Here is a 15,477-nt window from a genome sequence, read left to right as displayed (position 1 = left end):
CTTTTTTTTTTGTATTTTAACCTATCCATACGAAGAATCATATGGAACTAAAACTATGCAATGTCAAAACTAAAATCCATAAGAATACTATACTTTACTGTGTAAATAAACTAAAGAAAATATAAATAATCTATCAACTGATAATATGAAAAGTTACACAAGGGCAAGTAATTTTAAGAAGTTGATAAAGAAGATTAATAAAATTTATGAAACATAATATCAAAGGTATTGGCTTAAGATAGGGGTAAAAAATTTTGTTGCTAGGTGAAAATATTTCCAGCATAATGAGTGTCTTTACATCTTTAAAGCTGTTCACTTACAAAACATTCAAGGACATTTCCAGCACACTTGACAGATATATACATGCTAGGTTTTATTACATTTCCCTCAAATTTTATTTATAACATCTTGCATTAAAACATTACAGTTTCCAATGGAAACAATTGGGTACAACCAAACGAACAGTAATTACACATTCCACACGTGCACGACCAGCAGCCGACAAGAGAACATCCCGTCTACTGCTGCAGATCCTTCGCCAGATCGACACAAGACCATGCGTAAATACTCAGGAGGTGGGCGTTGTGGTTCGTGAAAGTCATGGCCGCACTTGCCAAGGAAGTTTTCCAGGCGGATATCAACTGCCGGGAACTCCTCAGCTTCGAGCTCGCGTCGTCCTCGTGGCTGAAAGCGTCCCTCCAGAGTGCGTCCACGGTTCTCGCACCTCGGCGGGGCTCTCGCGAGCCGTCCGCCTCGCTGCACCTGGCGGCCAAGTCCCCGTGGATCTTCCTGTACCGGACGAGGAGATCCTCCGCCAGGCTGAAGACGTAGAAGCTCCTCGACTCCGCGGAGGCCGACCGGTGCATCCCCTGCACGCGCTCCGGCGCGGGGAGTCCGGCGTCGCGCCTCACGCCGTCCGCCAGACGCTGTATGTTCTCGACGAGCAGGCTCAGCGCCGACCCGCACACGTGTCTGTGCCCCAGCAGTCTGAGCAGCATCCCGCACTGCTGCTCCCACATCACGAACTGGAACAGAGGGACTCTCAGTGAGCAAGACCGTAGGCTTTTGTGGCCCGTCACCAACTACGATGTGACTCCTGGGTTTTCTCTTGTTGCGGCCATCTTCGAGGTCAAACCCACATTACAAGCAGTAGACAGTGAGCAACGCTAGTTTACTGCCACAAGCTTGTTGGTCGAGCCACTAGCCTCAAATGCACAAACAGGAGTTGTCCAGAGGGTATGGTTACTCTAAAAGAGCACAACTATTTTCTACAAATTTCATAAAATATGACAGGTACCTTCAGATATTGTGTTTACTATATTTAAGTATTAAATTACTAAATGTAATCATCAAATTCAACATATGAATTTCTCAACATCCCTATCCTCTAGATATATTTAACTGCACACAGCTAGACACAGCATGTTTATGTTTCACATTTTTTGCTCTAAAATAAACTGATTTTGTTCAGAAATATTAGAGGTTTTTACATTGTAACTTAATAAGCTTTATATATATAAATTTGTTGTGACACACAATGATATAATTATGTATTTATATAGATATAAGGTTCTGATATCTGTGGGGTCCAGCTACCTCAAAAGAGGGCATCTCCGAACCAACCAAGTAGTAAATAAAATGAGGTAAGATAAGTTAAGTGCTGTCGGAATTAAGTTGGGGGAGAAAAATGTAGCAAATAAAGAATAAACTGAGAAAACTCAATGGCTAGTGGTAATGTCTGCCACATTTCCTGCAAGCTAAAAAAATTTGGGGATATAATCCAGATCACCTTGAAGAGTGGTCTGTTCACTACTGCACCGTTGCATTACTGCACTGTTAATGTGGTAACGCTGGGTGCAATATGAAAGAAATACAGCCATTATATTTTACAGTAGAACTAGGAGCGTACACAGAATTTAATTTGGTTTCACTGTTTGCTTTGAAATTCTTTCTATTTGCTAGGGAACGATAGATAAATTAGCACTGCAATGCTTGTTAATACAGCATTTAGCACCAAAATTTCTCTAAAAAAATTAAATGAATCAGAAATTTGACAAAACTTAACTCAAATTACAAAAATTTGTAATTTTTATAATGGTTAATTCAATGAATGTAATTTATTTTGCATGAATTTGGTAGCAAAATGTATGAACCAAATGAATTGGACAAAAATTAATATTACATTGTTTGATCTTCCATCTCTTATTAGAAACACGGTTATACATTAATAACTTCAGCACATTTTCAAACACACTAAACTTTGCCTATATATTTATATTTTTATGAGGAGTTCTGTTCTAGACATGCTTGTTATTACTAGTGATTTTAGTGCATTCCGTGTCAGTCAAAATGAGACCATTTTGTTGAAATTAGTATTAAGAAATATTTTAGTTTTATATTTGCTGAATAATACAATATTTTTATTAATAAATAAAATGTATGAAAAAATATTTATATTACCAGTTTTAAAAACAAAATTAACCTAAAAATAAAACAATAAAATCTTATCACTATATACAGAATGTCCAAAAAGTATTTCCCTGATTACACAAATTTATAACTTTGGCTAAACGTACGATAAAAATATGAAAGTGGTGTCAAAATGTTAGGTTATAGCTCAAGTTTTTTTTGTTATAATTTTGCAGTAGGTTTGAAGTGTCTGAGGTGTGGTGCCCAGGAAGCCGGACATGATTACCAATCAGGAGAAAGCGCAGTGTGTCCTGTGGTACCACAAGCCACGATAACCAATAACAGTGCAGAGAAACTTCCAGACCACATATGTAAAGATTCCCCCAGATGTCAAGAGCATTAAGACGTGGCATGAGAAGTTCAAGACCACACGATCGGTTGCTGACCTTTCGAAGTCTGGTCAATCATCAACCTCAGCTGAAAGGGTGGGAGCTGTGAGACAGTCATTTCTGCGAAGTCTGAATAAATTGGTGCGAAGGGCTTCACGTAAATTACAGATGCCAAAAAGCTCTTTCCACGATATCTTACACAAACGTTTAATTTTTCGTGCATACAAAGTGCAAATCGTTCGAGCTATGTTGCCCAATGACAGTAAATGCCAATATGACTTTGAGGTCTAAATGTTATCACGTACCGAGGACGATAATGCCTATCTCCAACGAATTGCCTTTTCTGATGAGCGACTTTTTTTGTCAGTGGAGTAGTGAATCACCATATCATGCGCATTTGGGGCTCACAGGCCCCTGGCGAATTGATGGAGGGTACCAGAGGAAGCCCAAAAGTAAATGTTTGGTGCGTGCTATTGCATGACAGAATTATCGGGCCATTCTTCTTCGCTGAAGCAACCATCACATCTCCAGTGTATTTGGACATGTTAAAACTTTATGCTGTTCCTCAGCTGCTTGAGTAACACCCCAATATGTTTCAACAAGACGGTGCACCACCTCATTGGGGTTTGGAGGTCCGTGCCTATCTTGATATGACCTTTCTTGGACGATGGATCGGTCATGATGGACCAACAGTTTGGCCTCCACGCTCTCCTGACATAACCCCATTAGACTTCTTTTTATGGAGTTAGTGTCAAGGACGAGGTCTCCCGAACACATGTACCAGATATTGCAAACCTGCGACAACGGATAACCAGAGTCATTGCCTCAATCCCTCCAATGATGTAGGCTAATGTGTGGGCGGAAATTGAATATCGACTAGATGTGCTGCGTGCTACGAAAGGTGCTCATGTGGAAGTGTACTGATGTTTGAAAAAAAACTTGGATAGTTTCTCAACATTTTGTCACCAGTTTCATATTTTTTGTCTTACTTCTAGCCGATGTTATTAATTTGTGTAATCAGGGAAAGACTTTTCGGACATCCTGTATATCTAATTTATTCCCATCTTACCTTATTGTCATCTTCATCCTCCATTACTTTGTCCACGAAAGATCTGACGAGCTCCACACAAGTCGTGACGTACTCGGAGGAATCGCCGCCCTCGTCGCAGAGGAAGTCGAGAGCGGAACAGACGTTGTCGAGGACGTAGTGCTCCGACGAGTTCTCCCAGCCGTTGAAGCGCTCCCGGACCACGCGAGGCCGCGGGTCCAGTATCAGGGTGCCGAGGGCCCCCACCGCCTGGTTCATGCTCTGCAGGAGGTGCTCGTGGGCCCGCTGGGTGTGATACTGCACCAGCGCGCTCGCCACGTCGCAGTCCGCCGCCGCCAGCAGGCTGGGGCCCGAGCTGCCGGCAGCGCCTAGGAAGTGGTTCACCGTGCTGGCCGGGACGAAGGCCTCCCTCCTCGCCGCGAACCTCAGACCGATGATGGCGTATATGAAGCGGGCGTTTTCCACTGCAGCCTTCCGCACGTCCTGCTGGTCGTCGCGGCTTTCTTCTCTGGCACCGACGCGACAGTCGGCGCTGTCGGTGGCAAGGTTTCCCAGGGCATTGCAGATCGAGTCAATGTCAGGACTTTTCCTCTCGTGACCTGGAAGAAGAAAGAAAGAAAAAACTTTTGGCAGTCTACAGGCGTAGGTACATTTTGAAGTATCTATTTCTTCTGGAAATGTTTTGGAAACTTCCATAGACTCCTGGAACATTTTATAAACTTAATGTACATAACATCCTATATGTTCGTCAATATTCAGCAATGATCGATTAAACATTTCCCCATATTCCATGCAGCGAAAATATTTTAAAAGTTTTAAACTCAATGCATCCAGCATTGAATGACTAAACAAATTTCATATTATGCCTACTAAAGTAGTTTTACAACTATTTTTGAACTTTAAACAATATTTTTCATCCTTTGCACTAATTTGTAGTAGAGTAAATTTTTTTTGGATTAAGGTTTATGGTAATATTAAAATGGTTAAAAATAAATTACGATGAATTTGATACTAAGGAAAGTTTTTTTTAAAATTTCAATCCCTGTTTTAACAGTTATAGTTTGTTACATCAAAAATTGTTACAGCCAAAGGTTTTAGATAAAGTTTAGGATTTTTAATAGTAACCCTCCATCACCCTTGTATTTAATTTGTTTATCTCTCTGCACTTCTGCAGCAAGTTATTCCTTCTTAACATGTCCAAAATGAAGTAAAAAAAATACACACAAAAAAATACATTTAAATTTTCATGCAACTTTAATAATGTGTTAATAAGGGTGTTTTATAGGATTTATGGTGAAATTAATGGGCATTTAAGGGCCCTGAAGCAATAAAACTCCAATTAAGGACCTCTTTAAGGTAATTCAGGAGGCATATGAACCTTGGAAATTGGGGCATTAATGGAAAATGGGTGGAATGTATGTTAGTACCTCGAGAAAACCCACCAAGTGATGGCAACGCCCACATTTACCACGTTTGACCGCACCAGGGCTTGTACGTGGATCGCTCAGTGGGAGATGAGTTCCACCACGTCCCTTGCAGCAGGTACAATGACTGTTGCACAGACTGCTCACCAGGGTCTAGAACTCCTGCCCAATCGGCTGGGGCACTTGCGGTCTGCGAATCTTGCTGTGTCTCTGGGACCACCAGTGTTTGCTGTGGTGTTGTGGCACTTTGCTCGTGATTCTGCTGGGAACTGGAGGAGTCCGCATCTTGAGAACCATATGCCGAGTCCTGACTGACGTTCTGCTGCACTGCACATTTGGCAACACAGGCCTAGAAGATTAAAAAATACATGAACACGTTACAGAATTACAGAATATGTAAGCTAAATGCAAATGACTCAGAAGAAAGGGTTTCCCCAGCCATAAAAGGAAAAATATGACTAACATGTGACCAAAAAAAAAGAACCCAAGATGTCTGTAAAAAAAACCTGAACTTCAAAATTCAAGACTGGAAAAACCTACAAGCTACTACAAACTCACCAATGGTGTAAGTTGTAATCTTATGGCCAGTTGCACCCTTAAGAGTTTCGGTGTGATCTCATTTCATAAACAGATTTTATCATGGTCAGACCATGGTATGTGTTGCACCATTGTGTTGAGAGCGCTTAAAGAAAATCATTGGAAACTTTGAGTTGAACCGACAGTCGTGGCAGTTAATGACAATGATTTCGGGTCAACACAGAACGAGGGGACATGCCTGGAATTTATGGAGGCTATTATTGCAATCAGATGTAAAGATTAGAGAATTATTACTAAATTTAAGATCATATATAAGACAGTCATGGAAAAAAAAACTGCTTTTTCTGACATAACAACCACATTCCACATGTAATATCCATAGGCTACATTTTAAGTGTTTGTATCGCTCATTATTTTATTTTAATTTTTTAATAAGGCTTTTTATTTTTTTACAATTACTTTGATATTAAATAAAGGCTTTATGTGAGTACAAGCTATTCATATTTCAGACTGTTTTGTTTTGCAACGGTTTTTAATACCAGTTACTATCTAGTAGCGACAACATCCACCATTTGCTTGCCATGGAACAATCAATTATAGCGAATTCATATGGTTCCAGCCCACCAATAGTATTGTACATAACCAGGGTGACCAAATTCCAGGTTTTTTCCCCAGGATTTTCAAGGTTTTCTAAGAAATTTAATAAAATGTTACTACATTAATAATAAATATATGTAACTTGCTAACAATGTGTGTTGCATCGGAGCTGAAACCAAATTAACCATTTAATATTAACTAACAACAATTTAATATTATGTAAAATAGAAAGTGTTCCTGGAAGACTATATATTATTTCTGTGATAAAAGTGTATTTCCTGAACATATTTTTCATATCGGGATCAAAGAACACAACTTAGTTTGTCATCCCTTAAATGTCGAAAAAGTCACCTCAAGGTGAACAATGCTACCTCGGCATGCTCACATTAGCAAGAATGCTACAAACCTGACTTACACCTGCATCCTTGGCTGTAAAACGGTCTCGAAGAACACACAGATGATCATCTATGGAAGTTTCTTTGCTTCTAGACAGCTCCACAGCTACAGCAGCAGCAACAGCAGTATAGGTGTACAACTCCTGGACTGCAACAACACAATCATACAATCAATTTATTTTGTAATGACCTCGTAACCTACTTTGAATAACAAAAATAAAACTAAGCAATATACTAAGTGATGATACAAATGAAGACATTAAATTTCATTATAATAAATACACACACATGTAGAAAAAAAAATGGAAAACTTTAAAAGCCAAAAAGATATATTTTAGGTACTGTTACAGAAAAAAAATTATACAAATATTACTGCAATTTAAAATATTGTTACGAACGTTAGCAAGGCCACGACATGCGCAGGTGCAGAGCTGGCTGGCGGCTGCCGTAACATGAGATGTGCCGTGCGCACCTGGGTCGCCGCTTTATCTCCCTCCAGCCCTCCGCTCCCCCCCGCGCGGCACTGTTAGTTTGACATCCAAAACCTGCCAGCTGCGGAGTTACGTGAGCCGCCGACACGTGTTTTCGAGAGATTTCTGCCGTCAGGATGGCTCGCGATGACGCGACTGGCCCCGGCCGCTCTCGTGAGTTCTGGAATTGTGCCGGGGCCTATACATATGCCCGAGGATGTCGGGGCAGGGAGTCAGAGAGTCAGTTCGGAGTGTTCAGCCGGGAGTTCTCCCGCAGCAAAGTTTCCGGGCGATAGTGCCGCGGGTGCGGCAGAGTGGCGAAGTCCTTGGACGAAGGTTCCAGGGCAGGGAGTGAGTGAGTTAAGTGGAGTCGGGAGTTTTCCCGCGGCGGAGTTTCCGGGCGATAGAGTCGCGGGTGCAGCGGAGTCCCGAGTGAAGTTCCGAGTGAGGCATCGAGTGGGATCTCGGCGAAAAGGAAGTGCGTCTGCGGCGGCGGAGTGTGGCGACGGAGTCCCACGGCGGAGACCCACGAGGGGTGCTGCGGCGAGAGTTGCGCCAGAGGTGCGGCCCAGCGAGGTGTGTGGAACGAGTGACTGGGGAATAGATTTTTCTTTAAGTGTAATTAATTATTTGCCATTTTAGAAGATTTTTGTAAGTGACATAAGTAGTGGCAATAAATAAAACTGTGTATTGTAATAAAACCTTTAATTGGGCTATCCTTTACAAACCCGCAGTAAAATCGTAACAATATAATATACATACTCCAGTCACTGGTCAAAAATTTTGCAGTCATGCCTTTTATACACAAATTTTAACCACCAGCATCGTTAAAATTTATTGACAATAGTAAAATTAATTTAACATGTTTGCGATAACAAAAAAATAACAGAATCAATACTTTCACAGTGTGACTCAAACAAGTGTATACACTTTAAAGAGGCATAAATCTACACTGTTCTTGGAGACAAAGAAACTAAGATGTGTGTGGCAAGACAAAAAAGTGTGTTTCTACTAAAAGCTTCAGGCAGATGTCAGCTGATCCAGATGTGCAGTCTCGAGGCAAGTACGTTCAGCCGTGTGGCTGGCTGATACTCACAGCAACTGTGATGGTACAAAGGAGATAATCACCACAGATACAGAAACCAAAACCACTTTCTCAAAAGGAACATGGGTTATTTTTGAGATAAAAGTCTCGTATCGTGTATCCAAGTCTATACCTTCATCTTAATGGCAGGATCCTGTGGTACATGATACTTGGTGTTTTAATTTTGTATATCGAAAAATCCTAGGGATAAACTTGGATAAGTGATATAGAAAAAAAACCATAATGTAATCTGTGTTTTGAAGTACAGCTTTCTACTTTACATTATAATTATGGTACCTCAACCAAAATTTCTCATTCCAAATGAGTTGTTACCTGACTGAATATGGAAAGATATCTGTAACAAAGAAAACTTTAAAACTACAGCTACACAATTTAATAAAGAATAACACTGTATTTTAAAAATTAACTATGGTTTTATTTCAAATACATCAGCCCCTTTAAGCTTAGTTTGATATTAATTCAACTAATGATTTCCGGGGATCATTATGTTCTTAGATACTGAATGAAATAGGGTTGGAGAATCTAAACGACAGAAGGCAGAGAAGTTGGATAGGAAGTAATTGTTCCGTATCACTAGGGACCAGAAAAATTTGCGGGTTCAATGACCTCCAGGATGAACTCCATAGTTCTACGTACACTCGGTCAAATGTCACCCACTCATTGGCTGCTGTCTTGTGAGACGTCCCAACGTAGCAGCCTGTGATTCGTATGAAGCTATGGTCGGGTGTTTCTCATTGGCCCAGAGTCATCCAGGTGAGTTGTGAGCCAATAGCAGAGGCAGCACTGAGGTATAACTATTTGTATTTTAGCCTGTCGCGAAATGAATTCGCGAATTTTTCCGGTCTCTATCACATATCCAAGTTAAATCCTTGATCCTGATGGCATGAAACTGTGGTAAATAATGCTTGCTGTTTTAATTTTGTACGTCAACAGATCCTGAACATAAAAATATCACAATACAAATAATGTCAAGTCTTATGGAATTTTATTTTTGTATTCAACTTGCGATCAAAATTTTTATATCATGTTTTTCTTAAGTCCAGGATATGTTGACAAACTTAATTAAAACATCACGCATCATGTACCACAGGATCAATGTGTACAGGATCATGCCATCAGGATCAAGTGATTAACTTGGATATGTGATATGGAACTTTTACCAGCACCTGGATTAAATTAAATGAAAAACATTAAATTATTGTCGTATTACCTAAATGCATAAATAGAAATTTTACATTTCTGAGCGCTGACCGTAATATGTACCAAGAGGCATTGCTGCAATCTACCTTTTAAACTATTAGGTTTATAACCTTTATTAATAACAAACAAGTAATTAATACCCTATTTAGGTTTGTTAACTAACCGTAACGAGACAGCTCAGTCCGATTATCCATTATTATTACTTAAAAATGCTAAAAGGTTAGTATTAGCACAGAAAATCTCAATACGCTGGGATGAAATAGAAAAGAGCAAGAACAATAGGAAACTTTTCTTTCTGTCTCATTTTGTTTAACTTCCATTAATATTTCAAAAATAAACACTTGACTTTGCCGCTGTATCTTCGGGAAAAAATTGTTGACACTTGAAGAATGAAAAAGATTCTCCTTGCCATGGAGGTATTAATTGTATGTTCATTGGCCCTTGGTTCATTGGTATATAATTAATATTTTCAATATGTACATTTTTAAATTTAAGACACTTATACTCAAATTAAATATTCACAATTTAATTTTTTTCAATCTTTCTAATTTTATTTTATTAAGTAGCTTTAAATGAGGAAACTTTTATAACTGATGCAATTTTATTTTAGTCAGTTGGTGTTTCGCAATCCACTGCTTGAGAGCACATGTTATTGAATAAGTTGTAAATACTAACGATATAAATTTTTAAAAACAATAAAAAATGGATAATTTTCCTCAGACTGGGTCATTGTCTGGATCACAAAAAGAGGAACTTATGGATCAAGTTAAACAGCAAATCGCTTTGGCTAATGCACAAGAATTATTAACGGTATGGTTATGAACATTCCTACATGTCTTAAAAAAACTTGTTGGTATTTCGGTAATAATTTATATTTAATATTTAATCAATTTTTTGGCTGTATTTTAGTGGTATAGAATCTTACATCGCCGCTCTTTTTCCACTTAATAACTGCGGTTTCTGAGTGGGAAAGGTGCCTGCCGTTTGAGGTGTCGGAGCTGTTGCCGGCTCTAGTATCCGAGGCAGAATCCAACAGTACCACGTAAAGGGTACTTGGATGCGAATGCATAGCCTCTTCACACCAAGGCAACTCACTACCTCCTCGTGGTACCAAGGGTGTTTACCAAAGTACGCTCTGCCGGGGAGTCCTCGTCCCTCGACATCCTCAGATGTTGGAAAGAGGTACCCGGTGAGGTGGAAAAGTCCTCTCAGCAGGTAACGGCAGAATGTTCGGAAACTTTACCAGCGCTGCTGGGCCCTCAGAACATTGGGTCCGAAAGGCCTTTGGCTCATTGTGAAGAACCAATGGTGTAATGGCAATGGCTAGTCTGGGTACTGCTTCTGTTGTGGAAATGGATGTAACCATGCTTGAAAGAATGCTGATAGCTCTGGAGCCGGTGGAGTATTCGAGAGGCTGGTTCTACAGAACCAGTTCCCAAAGCGTCTCCTGCATACTGGACCGTGGCAGTTACCATACTTGTTCATGGGCTAACAGATCGTACAAGACTGCAAGTGCATGAAAAATCTAGGCAGTAGTGCAGGGTGACCCTTGTTGGTTATTTCCAACTGTGGTTTCCTCTATCGGCCCAGGTCGTATGGTGAGGAATCACTTTGGCAGTTGGTGTCTCTGATCACTTAGAGCCTGCCCCTAAGGAGTCCCCATGCAATAAGTGGCGATATAGCTTCAGTACTAACCTGGATAGCTAGAAGAAGTTGGTTATACTTCGTCCAGACCACAGGCTCTCTGGGTTGTCTGAGGGGTACCAAAGATGTAGTAGACTTGGTTAACTTGGTGCCTTGTGACACTCTTGGAACAGGGCACTCCTTGAGTCAACCTCAGGGTAGCCTAATTTGTATAAGGGGGAGTGGGTGACAATGCTGCTGGGATTGATAGCCAGCCTCAGCCTCTCGTTGCTTCTCAAACACCTCCAAGTTGTGTTTAAATGGCATTTCCATTTCCCTATTATGGCTCTTGGGAGCTCGTGCTGTTGACGATCCAGCCCTCACAGGGGTAGTTACCGTCAAGTCCAGCACTTTAAACAACAGGTTGCAGCATTCTGCTGAATGACCGTCGATAACAGTGATTTAAATTGCACTGAATCTTTCCGTCCCTCAAGTTACCTCTCGTAACAGGAATATGCATGGTGTTGATTTTAATTGGTTGTACTTTGAACACGATTTATTTTTTTCTCATGTCTAGACACCAACGTTCACAAATCCCAATAATAAACTTGAACCATTGAACAATCAACAATATCTGCACAAATACACTGCCATGATTGTTGGATATGCTATTTTTCCAAGCTCGACAGGCATTAATTGTTCGGTATTAGGTTTCCAAGTCTATCCCTTGATCCTAATGACATGATTCTGTGGTACATGATGCTTGTTGTTTTAATTTAATATGTCAGACTTATCTCGAAAGTTGAAAGCTCTTGAATTGAAGCTCTAAATATCTAATATACAGTTAGTGCCTGTATTAGGATGTGTTTACACTTGACACCAAATTGCCTGCAATAAGTATCTGATGTATCGTGGAATAAATGTCAGACACTCAATATCGAGAAGCATTTATGTACACTTGAGAGTAAAACGTTCTCGACGCTTATCACAGGAGTTCTAGTTTTTTCTCGGACACTAGGTCTCAGATTGGTCAGCATTTACACTTGGGAGGAAAAGTAATGTGTTATATCACTATTTTCACATATGTATGCAACATTTAATGCCATGTTTACACTGGTAGTGATAAAGTGTCAGATAGATGTAACGTGATACAAAATGTCCAGTGTAAATGGTCCTTAATACCAAGCAAGTGAGGCTTAAAGCAACAAAAAATTGTAAAAATCAGAAAAGGGCATTATTTACTTTCTATAGCTACCTACCTGTAACTATTCTGTCAAAGGGTGTTGTGATACTTCCAAATAGTTTACCATTTAATTTCACTTAGGTTAGGTACTTTACAAAGTGTCAAATTGTGAGAAGGTTTAGTTGGGTGCGGATAGCTGCATTAAAAATACTATAAAATGACTGTTGATGGTTGATTTGGTTATGTTAAATTAATAAAATAATAATAAGTAATCAACCGTTCAGAGACAATTCCAATATTTTTAATGCAGCTAACGTAAATAACCATCCACACAATTTCAAAGTATTTTTGCTGTAGCTAACCTAACTCATCCACATGTTAAAATAGTAAACTACTTGGATTATCACTACTTCCTTTTAGATTATGATTGTAAAATATTTTAGGAAGTTTAAAAAGAAAAGTTTATATTCTTTGGAATTTTTATATTATTTCTTATGGAAAAGAGGCTCTCCTTCAGAATTAATTTTTACTCTATATATAATGTACCTAACCTACCAAAACAACAAAGTCATAAACTACGTGAAGTATGGCAACATTCTTTAACAGAATAGTTAGGTAGGTACTGGTAACTATGGATAGTAAATAATCCCATTTTCCAGTTTTTAGAATTTTTCTAGCATGAAGCCTGACTTGTCAGATATTACTGATGCTTGTAAGATCTTTTTCTGGAAACATACCTGTAGAAAAGACTGGCTGAAATGTGCAACTCGTAGTTATATCTGCTTTTGGGAAAGGGCTCATGCCTTATGTTAACACTTGAGAGAGAAAATTTTTTTTTTGCTCTCAGCCCATTATCACCTAGAAATTTACCTACCAAAACCCAATACCAGTCAGAAACTGATATTTCTTGTGGTATTTGCTATGGGAAAAATATTTAAAATGAGTGTTATTTCATACCCATTAAATTTTTGTTTGACATTCAAGGGTGCAGAATGTTAATAAATTACAAACCCTATGTCCTACGTCTTAATTCTTTGAAATATATATGAATACAATCTAGTATTTGAAATAACTTGGGCCTATCGATAGTTTTACATTAAATTGTTATCTAGAGAAAGAGTAATATATATAGTATATATATTATTAGTATGTATATATAGACACACACACGCAAATTTGCTTTAAAAAAATTAGATCACAGTCATTACCCATTTCAAGTTACGATATTTTTTTTTATATTTCAGAACAGACCTTCTGTAAGCTGAGTGTGAAATTTGTTTGCATATTTAGAATGAGTTGTCAGCGCACACCCTTACGTAGCTGTGATATTCTCGTAGAACTATAACAAATATTTTACATATTTTTGTTCATTAGGATATAAAATGTCATGGTTATTCTTCTTAATTTTGATGTAAATATTTTAATAAATACCATTTTTAAGAGACTTATTTTGGTTTCTTCATCACATTTCAGGATGCATTATTTGATTACTCAACAGATTACAACATAAAAAAATTATTGTATTGTAAGGTAATTTATAGTAATTCATACGTGTATGGCCCTCTAATTAGTTTTAAAAATTATGTCTCGCCCTAGAAAAGAATTAAGATGGCTATTACTGCAACTGTAGAAATATTTTATAATAAATTAATAATTATAAATATCATTTTATCTTCTCTCAAACTTGATTAAGTACTTATTAAGATATTTAATGCACAGGAGCTTTATTTCTCCTCATAAGTCTGTAGAAACATTAAAAAATAATTTTTTTTCTAAAAGAGAAAAAAAAAATTTGTGCCATAATGTTAGTTCCTAATGTATTAAAAAGATACAGTGTTAATACGGGACATACTGTCTACTAGCTATCAGACTGAAGTTAAAACTTCCATATGTTTGCACACAAAACTCTTGGAACCGTCATTTATTAGTCCTTAGTGTATTTGGTGACTTGTTATTAACCTAGGCCATTGAAGGCCTTTGTGCAGAATGATTTGGCACCCAAGATTATTGTGCGCTGCAAATATCTAATTGAATATCTATCAACTTGGAATGTATGAATATTGAGTCGTTCCTTGGGCTTGGCCCAAACTATTTCCTCTTGCCACTCCACGTCATTGAATAGAGTAATTAAACTAATAACTTTCAAAATCCTTTTGTCGTTATTATGTAGTGTATGTAACCTGTCTGGATTTGTCAAAAAAAAAATATTAATTTTCTTTCTTTTTTTATAGAAAATGACAGAGAAATGTTTCAAAAAGTGTGTTAGTAAGCCAGGAACATCACTGGATAGTTCAGAACAGGTATGAATAATACAATGTTCCAACATTAAAGTGAAAAAAGTTGGTCATTTGTTCGTTACAGAAAAATTTCTTTTTGATATTACTTATCCCTGGTAATGGTTTCGTATCATGTATACAAGTTTATCCCTTGATCCTGATGGCATGATCCTGTATAATTGATCCTGTGGTACATGATGCTTGCTGTTTTAATTTAGTTAGTCATAAGATCTGGGCCAAACAAGAATATCACGTTACAAACAAATTGTGTGAGGTCTTGTGTAAATATTTTCTTTGGTATTCTACTTATGATCATAATTCATTGTTGTATCGACATACTACATTAAAACAGCAAGCATCGTGAATGGATGAATTGTAAAAGATCATGCCACCAGGATTAAAGGATCTACTTGCATACATGATATGGAACTTTTACCCGTATCCCCTTTGCAACAAACTTTTACTTAAAGACAACATTCAAATTCAAATTTTGCTCTTGTTGTTTATAGTAGAGTGTTATTTTGTAAATGTCATGACATACCCTTGTGTTCACACTTTTTGTTTTAAAGTAGGATTGTGTGTGAATGAGATTTAGGCCTCGAGAAATTTTCGAGAAAGAAAATATTTTTCTCGCGAGAAACGAGACGAGAATGAGAAATTTTTAAATAATCAAGATTTACTGTAGATATCACTTTCAAAATATATTGTTCTGTAGATAAAACTGTTGTTTATCATATAGAATGTCAATTTAGTTGCCTGTGCACAACTGACATGCACCACACGTTATGTAAGCCTACACTAAATTATAAATAAATATTCAC

At 38.2% G+C, this 15,477-nt stretch overlaps 1 protein-coding gene across 6 annotated transcripts; it reads right to left on the bottom strand.

The window, feature by feature from the left end:
• Positions 1-371: 371 nt before the first annotated feature.
• Positions 372-9,981, bottom strand: LOC134528347 (uncharacterized). Of its 6 annotated transcripts, none has more exons than XM_063361899.1 (5): positions 9,738-9,981; positions 6,811-6,947; positions 5,418-5,619; positions 3,868-4,445; positions 372-1,025 (listed from the first exon to the last, which is right to left on the bottom strand). In XM_063361899.1, the coding sequence occupies exons 1-5, from the start codon at positions 9,766-9,768 to the stop codon at positions 519-521; spliced, it is 1,455 nt and encodes a 484-aa protein (XP_063217969.1). In that variant the 5' UTR covers positions 9,769-9,981; the 3' UTR covers positions 372-518. The 6 variants fall into 6 exon arrangements, with proteins under 6 accessions (XP_063217969.1, XP_063217970.1, XP_063217972.1 ...); XM_063361900.1 differs by having other exon boundaries at positions 6,820-6,947; XM_063361902.1 differs by having other exon boundaries at positions 5,418-5,592; positions 9,738-9,965.
• Positions 9,982-15,477: the final 5,496 nt, after the last annotated feature.

This window comes from Bacillus rossius, chromosome 1 (genome assembly GCF_032445375.1).
Source record: "Bacillus rossius redtenbacheri isolate Brsri chromosome 1, Brsri_v3, whole genome shotgun sequence".
Lineage (NCBI taxonomy): Eukaryota > Metazoa > Arthropoda > Insecta > Phasmatodea > Bacillidae > Bacillus > Bacillus rossius.
Note: the sequence above shows the minus strand (reverse complement) of the source record. Positions and strands in the feature narration are given on the sequence as shown.